The 21,419-nt window shown below is 35.4% G+C and overlaps 1 protein-coding gene across 4 annotated transcripts in view; it reads left to right on the top strand.

Moving 5' to 3' along the window:
* Positions 1-21,194, top strand: part of LOC136851406 (proto-oncogene tyrosine-protein kinase receptor Ret-like) — a 301,062-nt gene extending 279,868 nt beyond the window's left edge. For 2 of the 4 annotated variants that reach the window (XM_067125487.1, XM_067125485.1), the window contains 10 exons: positions 4,464-4,554; positions 6,016-6,193; positions 7,010-7,127; positions 8,144-8,333; positions 10,536-10,692; positions 11,798-11,927; positions 12,744-12,945; positions 14,152-14,468; positions 15,102-15,361; positions 19,995-21,194. In XM_067125487.1, the coding sequence (XP_066981588.1) occupies positions 4,464-4,554; positions 6,016-6,193; positions 7,010-7,127; positions 8,144-8,333; positions 10,536-10,692; positions 11,798-11,927; positions 12,744-12,945; positions 14,152-14,468; positions 15,102-15,361; positions 19,995-20,396 (2,045 nt within the window). In that variant the 3' untranslated portion in view covers positions 20,397-21,194. Of the gene's footprint in view, positions 1-4,457; positions 4,555-6,015; positions 6,194-7,009; positions 7,128-8,143; positions 8,334-10,535; positions 10,693-11,797; positions 11,928-12,743; positions 12,946-14,151; positions 14,469-15,101; positions 15,362-19,994 lie in introns of all 4 variants that reach the window. The other 2 variants (XM_067125486.1, XM_067125484.1) reach the window with 1 other exon arrangement.
* Positions 21,195-21,419: the final 225 nt, after the last annotated feature.

Genomic DNA, 21,419 nt, shown 5'->3' with positions numbered 1-21,419 from the left:
CATGTATGTATATATATACATATGTGTATACATTTATATATATATATATATATATATATATATATATATATATATATATATATATTATATAACTCTTTATATATAAATATATATGTCTTTATATATATATATAAATATATATATATATATATATATATATATATATATATATATATATATATATATAAATTATGTATATGTATGTATGAATGTATAAAAAAGTTCATTCTTTAACATGACTTAACTTTTTGTTCAGGATAGAAGCACTCCTGATTTTTTAACAATAAAATTTGTTGTTTGATTTCGTAAATACTTTCTGATTTTGATAACTTCTGCTGTTTATGACTCGACCTGAAAAAAATAAAATCTTCCATTAACTTTCTTACATTTTATGAAGCCAAAGAAAAATGCAAATTTTCAAAGGTCACAAGTTATGAAACAATTTTTCATATGCACTCTATATTTTGCTTTGAACTAAGCCTTTAAAACTACTTACAAATTTTATTGATGCTTGCTTGCGAACATCCGTCTGCCTATTGCATGCTTCTGTAAATCTTGCTTGTCTTATGTATTTGATTTGCCTTAAGTTAGTTAAAGTATTTTGTGCATGTGTACTTCTAAGGACAATTTTATCTGATTTCTTACTACTTTTTTAAAATGTAGCATTAAATTTGAAAACAGACCTCTTTTCAAGAGTCTTAAAAATTACAGTGTAAACATAATTGTTTAAAAACCTCGTGATTTGATTTATTTACAAATAAATAAGTTTATTTATGAATTTCCACAAAGTACAAATAAATAAGATTATTCACGATTTTTCACAAAGTACAAATGAATGAGATTATTCACGAGTTTTCACATAGCACAAATAAGTAAGTTTATTAATGACTTTCCACAAAGTACAAATAAATAGGATTATTCACGATTTTTCACAAGTACAAATGAATGAGATTATTCACGAATTTTCACATAGTACAAATAAGTGAGTTAATATAGGAATTGTCATACAGTACATTTATTAAATTCTTGAATAGTTTCACTGAAATGTCTTATTATTTTCTGTTATTATGGTGTCACTGTTAATGAGAAGCATCTAATTCATTTTACTACATAAATAATCATCCGCGTATGAATGATTTTACTGTATGTCATAAATTTAAAAAGTAAAAGTTTGTTTTGACCTACTTACTAATTAGTTTATACAAATAAATGACCTAAATATTACTAAAATATTCACAGTTACATCTAAATATTACTGAAATATTCGCAGTTACATTTCCTACCTCATTTTACTCTTTTTTTATATATCAGCAACAAGTTCGTTAATTATTCTAATGACACAAATTTTAATTTTTTTTAGTTAATTTGCATTAATTTCCACTCGTTCATTCAAGAAGTATATCTCAAATGCAGTCAGCATGTATAAAGATAGACTATTAGTTTGCCCATCTTGAAGCACAATAACTTCTTTATTTTTCTGTCCCTTAAATCATTGTAACGCCTTGCAAGCATTCACAGTCAATCTTTTATTTGGTGTTTTCTCATTCACCACCCTAAGTTTTCATTTTACCAAATTCCGATGACGCCAACCCTTTTTATTTAAGGAATGTTTCGTATTTGAGATTTCTCACCTACCACCTTAAAATCAATTTTCATTTTACCCAATCCCGATGACATAACCACATTGTTATTCAAGGAATGTTTCATGTTTGAGATTTCTCACCTACCACCTTAAAATCAATTTTCATTTTACCAAATTCCGATGACGCCAACCATTTTTATTCAAGGAATGTTTCGTATTTGAGATTTCTCACCTACCACCTTAAAATCAATTTTCATTTTACCAAATTCTGTTGACGCCAACCATTTTTATTCAAGGAATGTTTCGTATTTGAGATTTCTCACCTACCACCTTAAAATCAATTTTCATTTTACCAAATTCTGTTTCGACGAGATTTCTCAACCATTGTTGTTGACAACCCTTTTTATTTAAGGAATGTTTCGCATTTGAGATTTCTCACCTACCACCTTAAAATCAATTTTCATTTGACCAAATTCTGTTGACGCCAACCCTTTTTATTTAAGGAATGTTTCGTATTTGAGATTTCTCACCTACCACCTTAAAATCAATTTTCATTTTACCCAATCCCGATGACGCCAAATTCTGTTGATTTCGCCAACCCTTTTTATTCAAGGAATGTTTCGTATTTGAGATTTCTCACCTACCACCTTAAAATCAATTTTCATTTTACCAAATTCTGTTGACGCCAACCCTTTTTATTTAAGGAATGTTTCGTATTTGAGATTTCTCACCTACCACCTTAAAATCAATTTTCATTTTACCAAATTCTGTTGACGCCAACCCTTTTTATTTAAGGAATGTTTCGTATTTGAGATTTCTCACCTACCACCTTAAAATCAATGTTTATTTTACCAAATTCTGTTGACGCTAACCATTTCTATTCAAGGAATGTTTCGTATCTGAGATTTCTCACCCACCACCCCAAAGTCAATTTTCATTTTACATCTGTTCCGATGACACTAACCCGTTTTATTTACGAATGTTCTGACTTCTCACACTTAGGACAGAAACGCCTGTCTCTCAAACGGAGGAGGAAGGGCCATAGGCCTCAGACAATATTTCCGGTGTCAGAGAGTCACGGTATGTCTATAAACTACTCAGTGTTTGGTGGACGGGATTGTAATATTAAAGGCGAGTGACAAAGTTTTAAGTTAAGGAGAGGAAAGAGTTTCGGAAGATCGAAGGAAGTCGGTCATTAGGACGATGGAAAAATCTAGTAGGGAAATGTTCCGAATAAAGGTTAGGTAAAGATTGGGAAGCATTACAGAAAAAAAAAATAGGCTAAGCGTAGAAAATGGTTTGATAAATGCCAGAGAGAGAGAGAGAGAGAGAGAGAGAGAGAGAGAGAGAAAACAATTAATTTCTTAAAAAAGAAGGAAGGATTGGAAATATGAAGAATGGGTAACAATGAACTACGATACATTAGCAGGTAAGGATTGGATGTAACAAAAGTAAAATACCTTACAATTTGGGAAGTGTTTAGAAATATCAGAGAAAGAGAAAACCAGTCACATCAAAAACTTAAAACTTTATAGGAATATCGGAGGAATTCTTTTAATTGCCAGACAGAAAGGTGAGTGAAAATTAATGTCGAGTAATGTTTTCTTAAAAGACGAACAAATTAAGCAAAAATAATCATATGAAAATGGCGATCAAAAGTTTGGATCAAGGTCCTTGAGAAGATGTAGGAAACGAGTCTACTAGAGGAGTGAGGGGGGAGGGGACACCTGGGCACGTTGCCCCCCCCCACCATGAAAAATAATGGCAAAATAAAAATACTGAAGATTTAGATAAGAACATAAACGAAAAATATGAAAATGGGTAAACAATTTTAAAAATCTATTATAGAAATAATATAGTTTTTTGACAAAAATAACAATAATAATAATAACAATAATCTTAGTGACAATAATATTTATATATATATATATATATATATATATATATATATATATATATATATATATATATATATATATATAATGTTTAATATGAAACATTGGTGCTCCCATGAAATTTTTCTGGATCCGCTACTTAACGAGATAATAAATAGATAAATCTAGTAAAGGAGTGAATAGAATCTGGAAAAGATAAAAGACAAAATGCAATGAGGAACAGATCGAAAGATCGTTTTTGACCAGGTCGCGGCAAGGCCAGATTTATTTCATAATAACGTCTTAGGAATAAATTGTTTCATTACGAAGAAACACACACATTATATATATATATATATATATATATATATATATATATATATATATATATATATATATATATATATATATATATATATATATATATATATATTATGTGTGTGTGTTTGTGTATTTAGGGAGAGAGAGAGAGAGATTGAGAAAGAGATTACAGTATATTATATATAAACCCTATCGGTTTTACAAACTGAAAGATTAAAAAAGTGAGTTTGTTCTACATCAACTAATTTCTATGCTAAGATCGACACCTGTGTGAATATAATGAAGAAAAAGCGTAGGACTCTTATGAAGGACCCCTGAGGGTCGGTTCTCTAATCCATTCGCTAACAACTGTGAACGAAATGTAGAGAAACCTCATTCATTATAAAAGAATTTCTTCTTTTTCTTCTTACGCTTTTCATAATCTACATAATGCTGTTGTTAGGCATGACTTTAGGTAAATCACTTTCCTTACTGACTTCACTAAAGCAGTTCTGGATTGCATGCGTGTTCTGCTAGGATTTGTTTTGGTTCCTTAGGTTTAGAAGTGTGGTTTGTGAGCTCGACTGCTTATGGTTACGGACGAAGAGTAATATATATATATATTATAGAAGAGCAGATGAACCTGATTTCATTTTGAATATTCTATATAAGTTCCTTGCTCAGGAATTCATTTTTTCCAGGTACAGGAGCTGGGTGTGACGAGGGCTGTCTCATCGCCATCATAATGACCATTCTTTTCTTCCTGATGTTTCTCTTCGTTCTGTTCTTCATGTGGAGGTGAGTCTGCCCCCAAAGTCATGCTCTGTCTCAGTATTCAGGGTTTTATTTGGGAGATGATTGTGCCTCAGTGCTAAGGACAACTGTGTCTTAAGAGTTATATAGATTAATTTGAGCTGTGTCTTAAGAGTTATATAGATTCAGTTGCCTCATTTTAACGTCTTCCAGTTTTTTCTGAGTGCTAAAGACAACTGTGTCTTAAGAGTTATATAGATTAAGTTGCCTCATTTTAACGTCTCAGAGTTATATCAGTGCTAAGGACAACTGTGTCTAAGAGTTATATAGATTAAGTTGCCTCATTTTAACGTCTCAGACTTATATCAGTGCTAAGGACAACTGTGTCTCAAAGTTGTATAGGTTAAGTTGCCTCATTTTAACGTCTCAGACTTATATCAGTGCTAAGGACAACTGTGTCTCAGAGTTGTATAGGTTAAGTTGCCTCATTTTAACGTCTCAGACTTATATCAGTGCTAAGGACAACTGTGTCTCAGAGTTGTATAACTGTGTCTCAGACTTAATCAGAAGTTATATAGATTAAGTTGCCTCATTTTAACGTCCCAGACTTCTATCAGTGCTAAAGACAACTGTGTCTAAGAGTTATATAGGTTAAGTTGCCTCATTTTAACGTCCCAGACTTCTATCAGTGCTAAAGACAACTGTGTCTAAGAGTTATATAGGTTAAGTTGCCTCATTTTAACGTCTTCCAGTTTTTTGTAAGTGTTAAGGACAACTGTGTCTTAAGAGTTATATAGATTAAGTTGCTTCATTTTAACGTCTTCAGTCTTATATCTGTGTTAAGGACAACTGTGTCGAATAGTTACATAGATTAATTTGCTTCATTTTAACGTCTTCCAGTTTTTTGTAAGTGTTAAGGACAACTGTGTCTAAGAGTTATATAGCTTAAGGTGCTTCATTTTAACGTCTTCAGTCTTATATCTGTGTTAAGGACAACTGTGCCTTATAATTATAAAGAGTAATTTGCTTCATTTTAAAGTCCTCCAGTTTTTACTAAGTGCTAAGGACAACTGCGCCTCAGAGTTATATAGATTAAGTTGCCTCATTTTAACGTTTTCGGTCTTATATCTGTGTTAAGGACAACTGTGTCTAAGAGTTATATAGAGTAAGTTGCTTCATTTTAACATCTTCAGTCTTATCTGAGTGTTGAGAACAACTGTGTCTTAGAGGTATAGTTCAGTTTGCCTCATTTGAACTTCTTCTAGTCGTAAAGACTGTATTTCTCGGGTTTCAGTCTTTTAAATTACTGTGCTCTGTTGTCCAAGGCTCATGTGTCTCAGTATATACATAAACACAGTTAACATCATTAATTCATTTTATGCATGATTTTTATTATCATTCACATATGTGTCATGATTTTGTTTTACTTATAAAGATTCTCGCTTTGTGTGTTTGTGTGTCTGTTGCCCACCTCTCTTGTTTTTCTACACCTCTCTCTGTCTAAAGGCGCCGTGCCCATCGCAGCGGCAAACAGAAGGGCGGCGTGATTTCCTTAGGCGCCCTCCCAATCGAGGAGCGCAACTCCCTGGCCTACACAAGGGACGAGCCCCACGACACAGTTCATCATGGCATCAGGTCCTCCCCGAGACCCGAGCATAACTTCATTCCTACCCTACATGTCACGGTGAGCGGATTTGGGGATTCTGTGAGTCGAACTGGGGGTTTTGAGCTAAGCTGTGGATTTTGAGTTAAAGTTGGGGGTTTCGATTTGAAATTGGGAGTTTTGGGTAAGTATTGGGATTTTCAGGTGAATTGGGAATTCTGGGAGTTATGAGTTAAAGTGGAACTTTTGAGTTGAATTGGGGATTTTTGAGTCAAGCTGAGGATTTTGAATTAAATTTGGGATTTTGATTTGAAGTTGGGAATTCTGGGCTTTCAGTTCCATTGGGAATTCTGGGAGTTATGAGTTAAATTGTGACTTTAGAGTTGAATTAGGGATTTTGAGTCAAGCTGAGGGTTTTGAGTTAAATGCAGGATTTTGACTTGAAATTGGGAATTCTGGGAGTTATGAGCTATATTGGGACTTTAGAGTTGAATTGAGTATTTTGAGTCAAGCTGAGGATTTTGAATTAAACTTGGGGTTTTGATTTGTAATTGGGAATTCTGGACTTTCAGTTCAATCAGGAATTTTGGGAGTTATGAGTTAAATTGTGACTTTTGAGTTGAATTAGGGATTTTGAGTGAAGCTGATGATTTTGAATTAATCTAGGGGATTTCGATTCGAAATTGGGAATTTTGGGTAAATACTGGGATTTTCAGTTGAATTGGGATTCTGGGAGTTATGAATTAAATTGGGACTTTTGAGTTTAAATTGGGAATTTCGTGAGTGGAACTGAGGAGGGACAGTGGATTTTTATTAAATATCATTATTGTTACTAGATGTAGCAAAATATGCACAGCTCTCATATCTCTTACTAATGCATTTCTTCTACTCAAGCAGCAAATTGACCGGAAATGGGAGTTCCCCAGGAACCGACTCGTGATCGAGCAGACCCTGGGCGAAGGAGAATTTGGCAAAGTCATGAGGGCCAAAGCGCAGGGTATCAATGGCACTCTAGGTAAGGACTTGGCACTATGTGCAAGCTTGGAGATATTTTCTCAGTGGGTCTTTCTGCCGTCAGGCTGTTTGTGTTAGATTTTTTGGTTTTTGGGGGATGTTTTTTTCTCCTGCAACTGAAAATCTAGTGCATATTTCAGCATGAGAATAATGACTGAGTATAGTGTATATTTACACTATATATATATATATATATATATATATATATATATATATATATATATATATATATATATATATATATATATATATATATATATATTATAGATAGCTAGATAGAAATATATAATATTTATATGTTTGTACGTACACTAACTAGTGAAAGCATTATTTCTTAGAATGAAAAAGTATGCCTTTACAGGCCTTCTCGCATATAGTGACAATTATCCCCTTGTACAAGTGGCAGATTTAATGTCTCTCTATTTATCGGTTTCTCCTGACAGTATCTGTTATGAATAAACCTCTGGGAAGTTCAGATGTCAATTGCTTTTATAGTTTTTTGAGACTATTGTGAGACCTAATTAAAATCGAGTCTCTCGGCTGAGCATTCGTTTTAGCAGATCATTGTAGTATGAATATCATTACTATGCCTTTTGTTGTTAATATTTCAATAGACCTTTTGGACTTGCCTTTTAACAGAATCAATTATCAGTGGCTGCCATTTTAGATAAGAAAATGGGTCTTTTCAAAGAGTCAGACGTCTCATACGTAATTCTCTCTCTCTCTCTCTCTCTCTCTCTCTCTCTCTCTCTCTCTCTCATAATGCTCTCTTACTCCTCTCCCTCCCCTCTCTCTCTCTCTCTCTCTCTCTCTCTTATAATCTCCCCCTCTCTCTCTCTCTCTCTCTCTCTCTCTTATAATCTCCCCCTTCTCTCTCTCTCTCTCATTCTCTCTTTCTGATAATCCCCCTCTCTCTCTCTCTCTGATAATACTCCCTTTCTCTCTCTCTTATAATCCCCTCTCTCTCTCTCTCTCTCTCTCTCTCTCTCTCTCTCTCTCTCTCTCTCTCTCCTACAGGATACACGACGGTAGCGGTGAAGATGCTGAAGCCGAACAGCACGCCCTCGGAACTCAACGACCTGCTGTCGGAGTACAGCCTTCTGAAGGAGGTGTCGCATCCTAACGTGGTGAAGCTGCTGGGGGCGTGCACTCTCAAAGGAGGTCCCATCTACATCATAATCGAATACTGCCAGTACGGTTCCCTAAGGTGAGTTGGATTAATTTAGTCTCGTCTACTCACGCACTTCGGAGTAAACATACCTAAACTCTTCATTATTAGGAGCAAACATATCTAAACACTTCATTATTAGGAGTAAACATACATAGACGCTTCATTATTAGGAGCAAACGTACCTAAACACTTCATTATTGGGAGCAAACATACCTAAACTCTCCATTTTTAGGAGCAAACAAACCAAAGCACTTCATTATTGGGAGCAAACGTACTTAAGCACTTCATTATTAGGAGCAAACATACCTAAGCACTTCTTCATTAGGAGCAAGCATACTTAGCTAAACACTTCATTATTAGGACAAAGCATGCCTAAGCACTTCATTGTTAGGAGCAAACATACCTAAGCACTTCAACATTAGGAGCAAACATACCTAAGCACTCCATTATTAGGAGCAAACATAAACCTAAGCACTTCATTGTTAGGGGCAAACATACCTAAGCACTCCATTATTAGGAGCAAACATAAACCTAAGCACTTCATTATTATAGCTATTCAAAACACGAGCCTTATTCATATGGGAGATTTTTAACCGAATAACCATGGGTGACGGAACAAGATTTTTTATTGTAACGTATATATTATATATATTTATTGCTATATATATATATATATATATATATATATATATATATATATATATATATATATATATATATATATATATATATATATATATATATATATATATATATATGTAGTTTGATGTCTGTTTTCCTATGACGAAAAACAGCTTCAAACCGAACACAGAATGAGATAGAGAACAGAAGATAGAAGAGGCAAAGAGGCAGAGGTGAGCTAGCAATTGTGAGAAAGAGGAAGGGAACGGCAAGTAAGAGAATAGGAAGAATATTCAGCTATAAAGCAACAACAGCTCTCAAGGATAAACTTTCTGGGGAAACTTGTCAAACTTCGGGCCCAGTTGGCTTTCCCCAACTCCACCGTGAAGTGTTTGCTGGGAGAGAGAGAGAGAGAGAGAGAGAGAGAGAGAGAGAGAGAGAGAGAGAGAGAGAGAGAGAGAGAGAGAGAGAGAGAGAGAGAGAGTTGGGGAGGAGATTAAGAAAACACAAAGGTAGACACGGGGTAATTTGTCAAACGAAATATTTTTAAAAGTGAAATTTGGACAAACATTTTTTAATTTTCTTGCCGCAAATAACTCAAGGTGCTGCTAAATTTAGAACTGGATGTGTGTGTGTGTGTGTGAGAGAGAGAGAGAGAGAGAGAGAGAGAGAGAGAGAGATAAACGACAGACGGATTTGCCAACATTTTCTTGTGTAGATAACTACAGCTGCAATTTTAAGAATTATGTGTGTGTGTGAGAGAGAGAGAGAGAGAGAGAGAGAGAGAGAGAGAGGAGGTATCAGTGTTGTCTAAAACTGAACTGCTATTTCCTGAAGCAACTAAAAATTTACTTAGCTTAGAGAGATGTCTCCCTCCAGTATTAGAGATTCAAGTAACTTTTTCTAGGCTTCATTTTTGCTTTTCACTGATTTTGTAATTAGTTCTTTTAATATTATTCTATATCTTTGCCGAGAAGGCCGACGGGAGTGGGAAATCAGTGTTCCTTATCCTTTTTGGATTGGAAATTAAAAGGTCAGATGCGAAGAAAGTAATGGAGAGAGAGAGAGAGAGAGAGAGAGAGAGAGAGAGAGAGAGAGAGAGAGGTTAAGAAAATACAAAGGCAGGCATGGGATTATTTGTCAAAGGAAATTTTTTAAAAGTAAAATTTTGACAAAAGTTTCTTAATAAAATTTCTTGCCACAAATAAAGGTGCAGCTAAAATTAGAACTGGGTACCACTGAGAGAGAGAGAGAGAGAGAGAGAGAGAGAGAGAGAGAGAGAGAGAGGTAATGAAAATACCAAGTCAGAATGGCGTAAAAACCGCCAGAAAGTAAGAGTTTTGTGAACGAGGTATGAAAAATTTCGTTCGCCCCAGGTAACTCGATATGCAAATGTATTTGATATTAGTTTTGTATTTGTAAACGCATTTGATATATTAATTATATAACCACATCAAAACTCATCTTGACAACAGTTAGTCCTCGTTGCCCTCAAAATCGATGAAAGGACATCAGAGCCCTGTGAGCAGGGAAGCTGCAAACATGTATCTGAATCCCAGCCGAGTCCATGAGAGAATCCTTTCAAAGCATTTTCTTCTTCTTCTTCTCCTCCCACAGGAACTACCTGAAGAGATCGCGGCACGCGGAGTTCGAGAACCGCGTCGGATCAGGTCCTGTCGAGGGCACGGCTGCCGATTACAACGTCACGCCCAAGGACATCCTGTCCTTCGCTTGGCAAATCAGCAAAGGAATGGCCTACTTGGCGGACATGAAGGTTAGTTAAGTGGCATCCCTGTGTCTCGCCCTGTTTGTGATTCCATTTGTTTATATTTCAAGTTAGACGTAAATGGATAGACAGAATATACATTTTAGGCTGAAGGCCAACCGCTGATATCTATGAGGTCATTCAGCACTGAAAGGAAAATTATTTATTATTATTTTGGAAAGAAGAGCGTAGGAATGTTTTTGGAGGTCGGGGTGATATGTAAGTTTGAAATCTAGGTTAGAAACTCAAGCAGTCTGAAAAAGGTTCTGTTGCTTTTGACTGAATATAATTCAAATATAAATTAACCTATTCGATTGTTCCACTTTTATATATATACATATATACATATATACATAAATATATATATGTATATATATATATATATATATATATATATATATATATATATATATATATATATATATATATATATATATATATATATATATATATACACAAAACAATGAAACAATCGGAGAGGTCAATTTGCCCATCGAGTAACTACAAGGTGACTGATTCGTTAAAAAGTCATTTTATATCAATATTTATAATTGAATTATATTTAATCAAAAGCGACACTTCCTTTTTCAAATTACTTGAGTTTCTAAACAAGATTTCAAACTTAAATAACAGCCCCGTCCTCCAGAGCTTTCCTAGGCTATTCCAAATTAATGATAAAAAATCATTTAAATTGTCTCCGGGCATTTCATCTCTTTTTTGAGTAACGAAGCAATTCAAAGATAAAATGTGTCACAAAGAAGCAATATATATATATATATATATATATATATATATATATATATATATATATATTATACATATATATATATATATATATATATTATATATATAAATATATATATACACATACTGTATCTATATATACATACATACATACATATATATATATATAATATATACATATATATATATATATATATATATATATATATATATATATATATATATATATATATATATATATATATATATATAACTACTTTGGGACTGTTAGCTGATTTCCAACGACAATAACAACACCGTCAATAATAATAATAATAATAATAATAATAATAATAATAATAATAATGTATATATGTATATATGTTTTCAGCTTGTGCACAGAGATTTGGCTGCTCGAAATGTCCTCTTGGCTGCGGGGAAGGTCTGCAAAATATCGGACTTCGGTTTGACAAGAGATGTCTACGAGGGTGACCTCTATTTCAAGCGCAGCAAAGGAAGAGGTGAGTGATTATGAGCAATTACCTTCGGCGCAATCGGGTTTTCTGTCCGGTGGTGGCCTCAGCCACGGCCCATGAAACTCAGCCACAGTCCGGTGGTGGCCTATGTTGTTGGTACCTATAGGGCTACCAGAAATACGATTATGGCTAACTTTAACCTTTAATAAAATAAAAACTGCTGAGGCTAGAGGGCTGCAGTGTGGTATGTTTGATGATTGGAGGGTGGATGATCAACATACCAATTTGTAGCCCTGTAGCCTCAGTAGTTTTTAAGATCTGAGGGCGGACGGACAGACAAAGCCGGCACAATAGTTTTCTTTTATAGAAAACTAAAAAAAGGCGTTTTATCCCATGTTGGCTAAAGGATGAATAACTATTTCGGTTTTTTTCTAATATAGTAACAAAGAGAATTAATTTGCAAACGGAGAAACACATCGTTTTGAGCCTAGGAGAAACGTAGAGAATTAAGTTTCCAAGCGCAGCAAAGGAAGATGTGATTAAAAAATTGCCCAGTAGCAGAAACTAAAAGGGATATCTCATTTATTTTGAGCTAAAGGAGATGCAACCATTTCCTTTTTTTATAATATATTAACACGGGAAAATAGTTTTGCAACGGAAATGTAGTATATATCTTTTTGAGCCTAAGAATAGAATTAGACAATTAACTACTCGCTGCAAGAGGAAAACTGAGGTAAGAATTGCAAAGAAACGATCACTTCCAAGCAAAGAATTAAATGTTGTTTTTTGTGTGTCTGCTTGGGGCATGCAACAGAGACCTAAATTTACCAATGCATTTCAATCGCCTTTCTTCATTTCAAGTCCCTGTCAAGTGGATGGCCTTGGAGTCCCTAGTGGACCACGTGTACACCAGCAAGAGCGACGTCTGGGGTTTCGGCGTGCTGCTCTGGGAGCTGGTCACTCTGGGGACCTTGCCCTATCCAGGAGTTCAGCCTGAGAGACTCTTCACCCTCCTGAAGGCTGGATACAGGATGGAGAGGCCGGAGAACTGTTCCCAGGAGCTGTAAGTACAGGAAATGGGAAGTGAATCGACAATAGAAAACACTGGAAAGAAAATATATCGTGTTGTTACCTTATCTGATGAGTATACCACTTCAGGCAATGCACTTTAGAATAGATATATTTTCAATAGCCACAGTGACCTCTTAACTTCAGAATTTCTTTACACTTTGTTTTGGGACACCTTTCTTTTTACTAGGATCCAGCCTTTGTAGTAATAAGCAACCGTTGAAGACACTTTCCAGTGTATCTGAGTGCTGGAAAGGAAATATACTTTGTTGTTAGATTATCTGATGAGTATACCACTCCCGCCAATGCACTTTAGAATGAATATATTTTCAATAGCCACAGTGACCTCTTAACTTCAAAATCTCTTTACACTTTGTTTTGGAATACGTTTCTTTCCCCTGGGATCCAGTCTCTGTAGTGATAAATTGTGATAAACATTAACAAAAAGGAAGAGATCACTGTAACTACTGTAAATACATTCATACCTGGTGAAAATTACCTTCAGACTCTTTCTGTATATATATATATATATATATATATATATATATATATATATATATATATATATATATATATATATATATATATATATATATATATATATCTGTTTTGCTAAATATATATATATATGGGAAATCTATATATTTAATCTGTTTTGCTAAACGGCAGTGGGAAATCTTATATTTAAGTAAACGCATAAGGTTAGGTTAATTTAAGGAAATAACTTCGATAGAGATAACCTCGCTTCAACACGAAATCATTCTGATTTGCCAATTTTGCGACAGCGCCCTGTTTGTGAATGTATTAGCTAAGATACGTGCTACGTAATATATGCATCACTAGGACCTACTGCCACTCCTACCGGATTTCTAAGGGATTTATCTTATGAACTAGGAGATACATAAATTTGCTTGCTAAGAAAAGAGTGATTTAACGAGGTTCTTCAGACATTGACTTTAAGTAGTCGAGCGTCATAGGACTACTGGAGTGATGAAACGGTAACAAGTCCAGCGCTGAGGAAATTAATGAAAAGAAATGACAAAAAAGTTGTTGTTTTATTAATTCCGAAGGTGCAGGATTACAGATAGACTGGCTTTAAAGTTATAATAGTGGATTGTATTGCGTAATTACATTTCCCAAAGGGAAGACAATAAACCATTTCAAAGATTCAAAGCCGTTGACAAAATCGCCCACTTTGCAGGTACGACGTGATGCTGCAGTGTTGGGCAGAGGACCCAAACAGGAGACCATGTTTCCAGGACCTAACAGACATCTTCGAGGGCATGATCCAGGCTGACGTGGAGTACCTGGAGCTCAGATCTCTGATCGTGACCAACAGGAGCTATTTCGACCAGGTGGTTCCTCTTCCCGACCCTCCACAGCAGTTCCAAGACGCCCCTCCGCAGATACAGGTGGCACCAGAACAGCTGCCTGAACTGGGTCACCAGTTCCAGGACAACTCAGAAACGTCTCCTGACTCTTCGCCTCAGATAGAAGAATTGCAGAATGCAGACTCTGGTAAGATGGTGTATTGAAGAATCTTCTTCTTCTTCTTCCCCTTTCGTTCCTTTTGCTATATCTCCATTCACATTATCTTTCTTCCATCTTGCTATCCACCCTCTCTTAATAATCATGTCAAAACGCAAAGCGAGGTTTATATACCTCCTGTTACACCTTTCAAACCTACCTACCCTCAATTTCCTTTCCAGCGCTGAATGACCTCACAGGTTCCAGTGCTCGGCCTTTGGCCTAAACTCTATATTCCATTCTTCTTCTCCTTCTCAGCTGAATCCCTCGTCGTGGTCGCTGTTTTTAATGATGAGCTTTTCCGGGGCAAGGTTAATCTAGATGATAAAAATTGTAGCGCAGTTCTCAGAATTGCGCCAACCTTTCATTACATAGGATGCACTTTGCAGGGTTCTTACACAGTACTGAAGCAAGACTACGTTGGAGCCCAAATGATTTTATGAAAAAAAAAACTGGGTCTAGAACCAACTCGATTCCGGTAAACTACAGTAAACTTTGAACTATTCCCAGATCTAGCTTTGAACTATTCCCAGATCTAACTCTGAATTATTCCCTGACCTAACTCTGAATTATTCCCAGATCTAACTTTGAATTATTCCCAGATCTTAACCTCTTGCCCAACAGACTGGAGCCCGCCTTCAGGCCACACCGATGCAGACTCCTACCTCATCGCCAGGACAGACATCAAGAGGCCCTGTAGAGAGGAGTCGTCAGAGCCTCTGCTAGCCTCTATCACCCCATCGACAACTGGTATTCACACGCCCACAATCACCACATCTCACGCCCACAATCCAGCTTATTCCCCAACCAGCGAGATGCTGCCACAGCCCCTGCACTATTCCACCTTAGCCAGTCGACCTGATGAGGAGGATGTACACACTCTGGTGGGTGGAATCACTGACAGCTTCTGGTTTTTTTTTTTGGCCGGATGAGGTTTCTCTAGACTTATCAGTTTACTTGCTGTGAAGGAGGCTTAGCTGTGGGGTTTGTATTTTTGGAATAAGGAACAGCTGTACTTTACTGTTTACTTGCTGTGAAGGAGGCTTAGCTCTAGGTTTTGTTTTTGGAATAAGGAATATCTAGACTTATCTGTTTACTTGCTGTGAAGGAGGCTTAGCTCTGGATATTGTTTTTTGGAATAAGGAATAGCTGTACTTTTCTGTTTACTTGCTGTGAAGGAGGCTTAGCCCTGGGTTTTGTTTTTGGAATAAGGAATATCTAGACTTATCTGTTTACTTGCTGTGAAGGAGGCTTAGCTCTGGATATTGTTTGTTGGAATAAGGAATAGCTGTACTTTTCTGTTTACTTGATATGAAGGAGGCTTAGCCCTGGGTTTTGTTTTTGGAATAAGGAATATCTAGACTTATCTGTTTACTTGCTGTGAAGGAGGCTTAGCTCTGGATATTGTTTGTTGGAATAAGGAATAGCTGTACTTTTCTGTTTACTTGATATGAAGGAGGCTTAGCCCTGGGTTTTGTTTTTGGAATCAGGAATATCTAGACTTATCTGTTTACTTGCTGTAGGTTTAGCTCTGGATATTGTTTTTTTAAATAAGGAATAGCTGTACTTTTCTGTTTACTTGTTGTGATGAAGGAAGCCTAGACCCGGGTTTTGTTTTGGGAATCAGGAATATGTGTACTTTTCTGTTTACTCATTGTGAAGGAGGGTTAGCTCTGGGTTTTGTTTTTGGAATAAGGAATAGCTGTACTTATCTGTTCACTCATTGTGAAGGAGGGTTAGCTCTGGGTTTTGTTTTTGGAATAAGGAAGCTCTACAGAATCAAAATTTTGTTTTTGCCCTGAAAGAGAGGCTTTGTTTTGGACTGTGTCTGAGGGAATTCATTTTTAATTTCGTATTAAGGGTTATTTTTCATGATGGAATAAGTAAGGCTCGTATATATTTGCTGGCTTATGGGCCAATTTCATTCAGACTAGTCTGTCAGGGCCCAACTTTTGGTCAATATGGACTAAGAGAGAGACGGCTAGTTTTAGTTATGTAAACCTCTGTAGTCGCTTGTAATGATCCAAAATAGGATAATGTTATGTCTTCTTATTTATTGTTGATGCTAAATAGTTTAGTCACTGCGTAAAGACTGCTTTCAAATTATATATACACTTAGTTACTGCAGACCATGCTTATAGAAAAACTGTATTACTTCATTTGGAAGGGTTTGAATATTAAATTCCATCCTTAATGAAATCTTTCAATTTTGGTTAATGTATCAGAAACAGTAGCTTTTAGTTTCATTGCTAAATTAACCATAATTGAATAGTTTTTACCAAATTATTTGAATTAGAAAAAGCAAAATATTCTTTGGATACACAATATTAGATGAAATAATTCCACGCAGTTATTGCATCTGGTAATAGACGAAAATAATTCTATATTCTGTTCTATATTCATTGCAGATGATCTAGCTAGGATAACTTTTCAGTCTCGACCGTCGTTGTGTATTAATTATTGTGCCTAGTAGAACTAGTGTCACTATTCATGCCACTTTATAGTGTCACTGTAGTTGTATTTCGTTACTGTAAGCAGAGAGAAATGATGCAGTGGCTTTTATTTTTATTGTAGGTTTTTTGTTGGTAGTGAAATATAATAGTACTATTCTTTGACTTTCAGGTTTTCAGTATATGATTCTCTCTCTCTCTCTCTCTCTCTCTCTCTCTCTCTCTCTCTCTCTCTCTCTCTCTCTCTCTCTGATTGATGTGGTTGATTTCACTGTAGAAATGATAAATTTTTTTTTGACGTTGTAGATTTTTTATAATGCACTGTGATGAGTGTGAGACGACTGCAAAAGCCTTTATCTTGATTAAGTCAGATTGCATTCATTTTGCTGGAGTGAAAGTCAGTTTTATTTGGCAGTGTGATTGAGGCCTTCATGTTACCCATCATAAGTATGATTATGGCCCAGAATATCCTTTCTTTTCAAGATACAGACAACCCCCTACTTACGAACATTCAACTTACGAACATTCAGAGATACAAACAAACGGGATTGCAAATTAATATTGTGTTCAGAGCGTTCCCCTTTGCCACCTGTATGTTCAAATTTTGTTTTGCGGGCCTGTTCTGTACATACAGTAGTGTATAGATTTTATATCATACTGTACTTAAATAGGCTTGAAGAGTACAGTAACCAACTTACAAACAATTCAACATACGAACGGCTGTCCGGTATGTAATTCGTTCGTAAGTAGGGGTGGTGTCTGTATATGGTATTTTGATTGCAAAATCATTATTAATGTTGTTTTTCTCGTAACATTGCTGCGGACAGAGATGATATGCATATTTTGGTTAAAGTGATGTCTAAAATCTGTAGGAATATCGAAATAATGAGTGGCCTAATTTGACTGTCAAAATGGTGACCGTAAGTTTTTGTGTCGCATAAAAAAGGGTGACATAAATTTATCTGCATTAAAAGAAGGAGAGTAACTACTTAAAATCTTGACATTAAAACGGTGACTGTTACGCTTTCATATTAAAATTAATAGTTATTTATTACACGATATGTGGAACGCCCTATGGTAGAGTGATGGCTGAATCTTTATCTAGCTAAATGATTACCACGGGGTTTCTCTTGAAAATTATGACAACAAATATTTTTGCGTTGGCTGAAAACTTTGAAATTTGAAATTAAAATTGAAACTGTTTCAATATATCAACCTCCTAAGTAACTCTTTGATAATAACATCACGTCTAAAACTTTACTTACATAAAAAGGATGATTATAGCATTGTCATGTCATAATGAAAACCGTAAATTATTTTTCAGAAATTAAAAAAAAAGACTGATTATGTTTTGCATGTTAATGCAACATTAATAAATGCCCAGTATCAAATCGAGTTAACGTTCTTAAATAAAAAAAAAAATTATCGTAATTTGGCTAAGATGAAAAAGATGACCTGTATCTTGGCTTAACCTAAAATGGGGAATAGTTTGCTTAGTGCAATTATGGCATCTTCCGATCTCCAAATATTTAAGCTAGGAGCCAATTTATTCCTGCTCTGTGCTGAAGAAGATAAAAAAAAATTGACTGTCCATAAGAGTTTTCAGTTGAAGATAAAAAGAACTGAAAAAAAAAAAAATTGACTCTGTCCATAAGAGTTTTCAGTTGAAGATAGAAAACTGACTTCGTCCATAAGAGTTTTCAACTGAAGATAAAAAATTGACTCTGTCCATAAGAGTTTTCAACTGAAGATTAAAAACTGACTCTGTCCATAAGAGTTTTCAGCTGAAGATAAAAAAAAAGAATGAAACGATGCTCGTGAGATTTTTTATATGAAAACGATGCCCGTAGCATTTGTATTTGCAAATGATGAACATGACCCAGTAATAGGAAACTATGACAACATTTTAATGGGAAACGATGACCTTAACTTTTTTTTGTATGTTAAAGGATGCCCATAAACTTATAGCATAATGGTGATGAGATAGTTTTACGAATGTGTTCATAGTAATGCAATAAGTTCGTGATAATGATCAAACATTTTATAGGTAAACGCGTTGGCCATATATTTTTTATAGTGTTAATATGACGTCAATCACTTTTTTTAATGTCCAAATGACGACCACAGCTTTTCAGACATCAAAATGATGGCGATAGGTTTTCAAACATCAAAATGATGGCCATAAACTTTGAATATCGAAAGTGGTATAAAGCTTTTTTGGATTCCACAGGATGAACATAACTTTTTTTTCTTGTCAAGCTGACGAATTCTTTAACATCAAATTGAAGACTGTAGTTAGTTTAAAAATTAAAATCGTAAATAATACTTTTTTCATATAGAATAATATAAAATGAAAACTGTAACTCCTTGATATTAAAAATCTGAAACATTACCAAATCAAATTGTTAGATCAATATAAAATTTAAAAACTGTAACTCCTTGATATTAAAATTCTGAAACATTTAAAAATCAAATTTTTAGATATTACTTTTTCAGTATAAAATGATATAAAATAAAAACTATAAATCTTTGCTACCAAAATATGATACTTATTTCAGAATCAAATTTACAGATATTACCTTTTTAATATAAAATAAAAACTGTAACTCTTTGCTATCAAAAATATGAAAAAGCTAATTTTAAACTCAAATGTGTAGATATTTGTAAATATAAAATAATGAAAAATAATAACTTTTAGAACAAGGAGTTATAACTTTCATTTTATAAAATTTTATTAAAAAAGTAATATCCATAAACTTGATTCTGAAATAAATTTCATATTTTTGATAGCAAAGATTTATAGTTTTTATTTTATATCTTATATTCGAAAAATAATGCCAATAAGTTTAATTTTAAAAAGAAGCTTAATGTTTTTTTTATAGCAAGGAGTTACATAGTCTTTAAGCTTATTTTGAAATCAGATTTATTGATATTAATTTTTATACAAAGTATAAAATAAAACTTATAATTCTTTGCTGTTAAAAATATGACCATAACTTTCTTTGTTTATTGAATATGATGATAAGTGTTAGGAAGGATTTTTCTTAAAGCGAGTCCTCTCCTGCAGGAGTGCTGTCGTAGCGAGGAGGACTCCGACAGCGGCAGGGCCACTGGGGACTCCGGCTACGCCACGGAGGAGGGCCGGGGCCGCTGGAAGGGCGACCGCGACCCCAAGGGCACCTGCCGTGCTCCCCTCACCTCCCCGAGGGGGTCCTCGTACTCCCCCCTCCCCCACCACAGCCAGGACCCCGACGACGACCAAGACACCTCGGAGGATCTGGAGGAGCGGCAGGAACTCCTCAACGAAGACCTCCTCGGACACCTGACGCCCAGCCCAGAACCTGCTTATACCGCCCATCACAGCACACGCACCGCCCACACTACTACTACTAATACTACTACAGCTGCTGCTACCCACGCTACTAGTCATGCCGCCCACAACGCCCACACGACACCGGTCATCGTATGAAACTCTCGTGCATCTCGCGCACCGCCCAAGGTGCGATGACGACAACTCGATCCGCAGAGAAACGAAACGGAGAGAGGACACTGAGAGATGACAGTTCTTGACAGTGAAGCACATTTCCAGTTCATTTCCTTGGTGCGAGAAGAAGAAGAAGAAGCAGAAGAAGAAGAAGAAGGAAGAAGAAGGAGAGAGAGACGTTATTTCGTCAGCGACTGCCCCAGTAGGAGCGCGCGCGGTCCTTCAAACCGAGGAATGACTTTTGACCCTTCGCATGTGACTGAAAAGATGCTCCTTCAAGGGTCGAGGCGTGTCACTCTTACGCTGATTAATTTCTTTTTTCTCTCGTCTCGTCTCCTTCGCTACCACGTCCTTTCGTGGGATACATACACTCTGGAAATGATAACAAAAGGAACTCTACTTAGTGTTGTTTATCGTGAAAAGGTGAGAGTCTTTTTTTTGAAATTCTGACTGTGAAATACGTTCAAAGAAAGTCAGAGAACGCGAAATGATAATGACACTGACCTTTTAAACGAAGTTGGCGCAACAGGTAATATCGTGGATACTACGGATGTGGTGAATTGCCTGGTGCAATCAAGGAAAAAAATTCAAAGGACAAATTCAAAGGTCCTTTTTTGTCCTGTGGGGGGATAACCCGAAAATCAAAATGTCAATACGGTTAGATTTTATGAGATAAGGATGGGAAAATGTGCAATCTTTTTTTTTTAATATGTATGTGTATTGCCATTCCTAAAGACGTGTGCAAGTTAGTGTTCTCCCCAAAAAGTAAAAAAAAAAAATAAACGGCTTTTTTGGAGCGTAGAAATTTTTAGTATAATAGCAAGATATATATAAAAAAGAGAGTACAATGTCTATATATAATTTACGAGTAAGTGAAGGTACTGTTTCCTTGATCTTCTTCAGCCCATGTCGTAGTTTCTAAAATAAGAAAGAAAGAAGAACTTCACAGGTCAAAGAGACGCCATAGACACGGGAAGGAAAATATATAAAAAAAAAAAAGCAGCGGAA

Source organism: Macrobrachium rosenbergii, chromosome 23 (genome assembly GCF_040412425.1).
Source record: "Macrobrachium rosenbergii isolate ZJJX-2024 chromosome 23, ASM4041242v1, whole genome shotgun sequence".
Taxonomy (NCBI): Eukaryota; Metazoa; Arthropoda; class Malacostraca; order Decapoda; family Palaemonidae; genus Macrobrachium; species Macrobrachium rosenbergii.
The sequence above is the reverse complement of the archived record's forward strand: the minus strand, read 5'-3'. Positions and strand labels throughout refer to the sequence as shown.